The following is a 1,967-nucleotide window of genomic DNA, read 5'->3' on the forward strand; positions in this document are numbered from 1 at the left end:
ATTATTATTATTATCATATTATAAAAAAATGTATTAAAGAAAATGCAGAAATTCAGCCAACTTTCTGAAATGTGTAATTGTGTGTGTGATTTTTACATTTAAAATAAAATCAAGATGTTTCAGATGTCACTTTTAGAAACAAACTCTTCGTTGTTTAGTTTTTTGTCTCGGTGGTGTGTTGTCTCCTCTCGGCCAGCGGGGGGCGCTGTGTTTTCCCTTCTTGACCTTCATGCTAACATGCAGCGAGCCCCAAGCTGCAGGCAGAGCGTCGCTGCAGCTCTACTTACAATTTACTGAGCTCTTCAACTCTCTTACGCAGGGTGGTGACCTGCAGGGAATCAAACACACATCGAGGTTCAAACCCGGAGTGGGGCTGCGCGAAAAACCTCAGGATCGCATCTCAATTTAAACAACAACAACAACAAATATCTGCTACAGCTGGAGAAAGATTATGAAGATTATTGTGCAGAAATCAGGGTACATACCGAGGCAAACCTGTGGATGAATATGGTTATTATAATGATAGCATTTAGGGCTAAGGAGGTTGCTAAAACTGCAAGAAAATAATGCTTTTCTTCCATAGATTGCTTTTTCAATTGTTAAATGTTGTCTAAACACAAGCCGGAATCAAAGATGTTTCTCTCAATGTATTATAAAAAGTATGATTAGAATAAGGAGAGATCTATTCATTTATTAATCAATTAACGAGGCTTTCTTTTTGATAACTGGATCGGATTTATTTACCCAAAATCACCTTAAAACCAAATGGTTTAATTGAAAAACAACATCTATATGCAATACTTTATTAAGTAAACACAAACAATTGAAAGCCTCCTTTAAGAAATGCACATAGTAACCGTACAGTACAGACCTTAGTTACTGACAAATGAAAGGAATAAGGTTTTTAAAACATGTCAATAAGTTGTATAAGTTCCTGTTTTGTTGACTCACCTCGTACTTCTGCCTCTTCAGTCTCTCCATGTGATCGAACTTGTCAGACTCCAGTGATGTCATCCATTCGTGCAGCTCAGTGATCTTATCCCTGCAGCACAACAACACAGTCATGTCAGAAAAATATATAAAATACTTACAAAAACATGAAAGTTAAATAAATAAATAAAATAGAGAAAAGGTGTCAAAAACATGTCGGAAAAATATATGAAATATCTTAAAAACATGAAAGTTAAATAAATAAAAAATGAGATAATCACGTCAGAAACATCTCAGAGAAATAAAGACCTTCCCTTCATGTTTTGAATATTAATTATTAAAGAAAGCCACATGGGTTAAGAGTTTGCGTTCACCCTGAGGGTAAATAAAAGTGAGTCCTGAGAACTGTAATCTTTGTGTGGGTCTTACTTGAGCTTGTCTTCGTTCAGATGGTCGATGTTCAGCTGCTTGCGTCTGGCGGCCAGGATCTTCTTCTTCTTCTCTCTCTCAGTCTCTTTCTTTCCTCCTCTCTTCGAGTCAGCCTGTTTGATGCGGAGGAACAGAGGTTTAAATCTTCATCTTAACCCTGGTGTTTATCACCTTCTGTCCATAGAGTTTAAATAATCACCCAAATTTGCTTTCAAGGCAACTTTATTCCTGCTAATTACCACAAGCTTCACTCTTCTTTTTGAAATGTATGGTCAATAGAGCGGTGCAGGGATGACGTATTTACCCGGAAGTAAACTGTGCATGGGTTCCCTCGACAAAAAGCAACGGGATTTCTCCATAGGATTTAGGAATAGTGTAAAAAATAAGGTCTGTGGAAAACGAACGTGTTTGATAAATGCACGTTTTGTTCAGCCGGATAATCTCCACATGTCTACCCTACTTTTACAATGTTCTAATCATAAATCTAATCTCCAGAAGCTAAATGCTAACGTTATGCTAAAGGAACTACAGCCGAGTCCAGCAGCACGACTTCAACGTCACGCCAACTTCAGATCCATATTCAAACACACAGATTCTAAATGGTACGA

At 37.4% G+C, this 1,967-nt stretch overlaps 1 protein-coding gene across 1 annotated transcript; it reads right to left on the minus strand.

The window, feature by feature from the left end:
- Positions 1 to 228: 228 nt before the first annotated feature.
- Positions 229 to 1,503, minus strand: LOC104959571 (troponin T, fast skeletal muscle isoforms-like; the record flags this gene model as incomplete). Its single annotated transcript, XM_010787479.1, has 3 exons — positions 229 to 328; positions 952 to 1,042; positions 1,360 to 1,503. Coding segments are annotated over 3 exons (280 nt in total), but the record flags the coding sequence as incomplete, so codon positions are not given.
- Between the last annotated feature and the right edge of the window lie 464 nt (positions 1,504 to 1,967).

The sequence above is a fragment of the Notothenia coriiceps genome, unplaced genomic scaffold (genome assembly GCF_000735185.1).
Source record: "Notothenia coriiceps isolate Sejong01 unplaced genomic scaffold, NC01 NC01_scaffold00030460, whole genome shotgun sequence".
Lineage (NCBI taxonomy): Eukaryota > Metazoa > Chordata > Actinopteri > Perciformes > Nototheniidae > Notothenia > Notothenia coriiceps.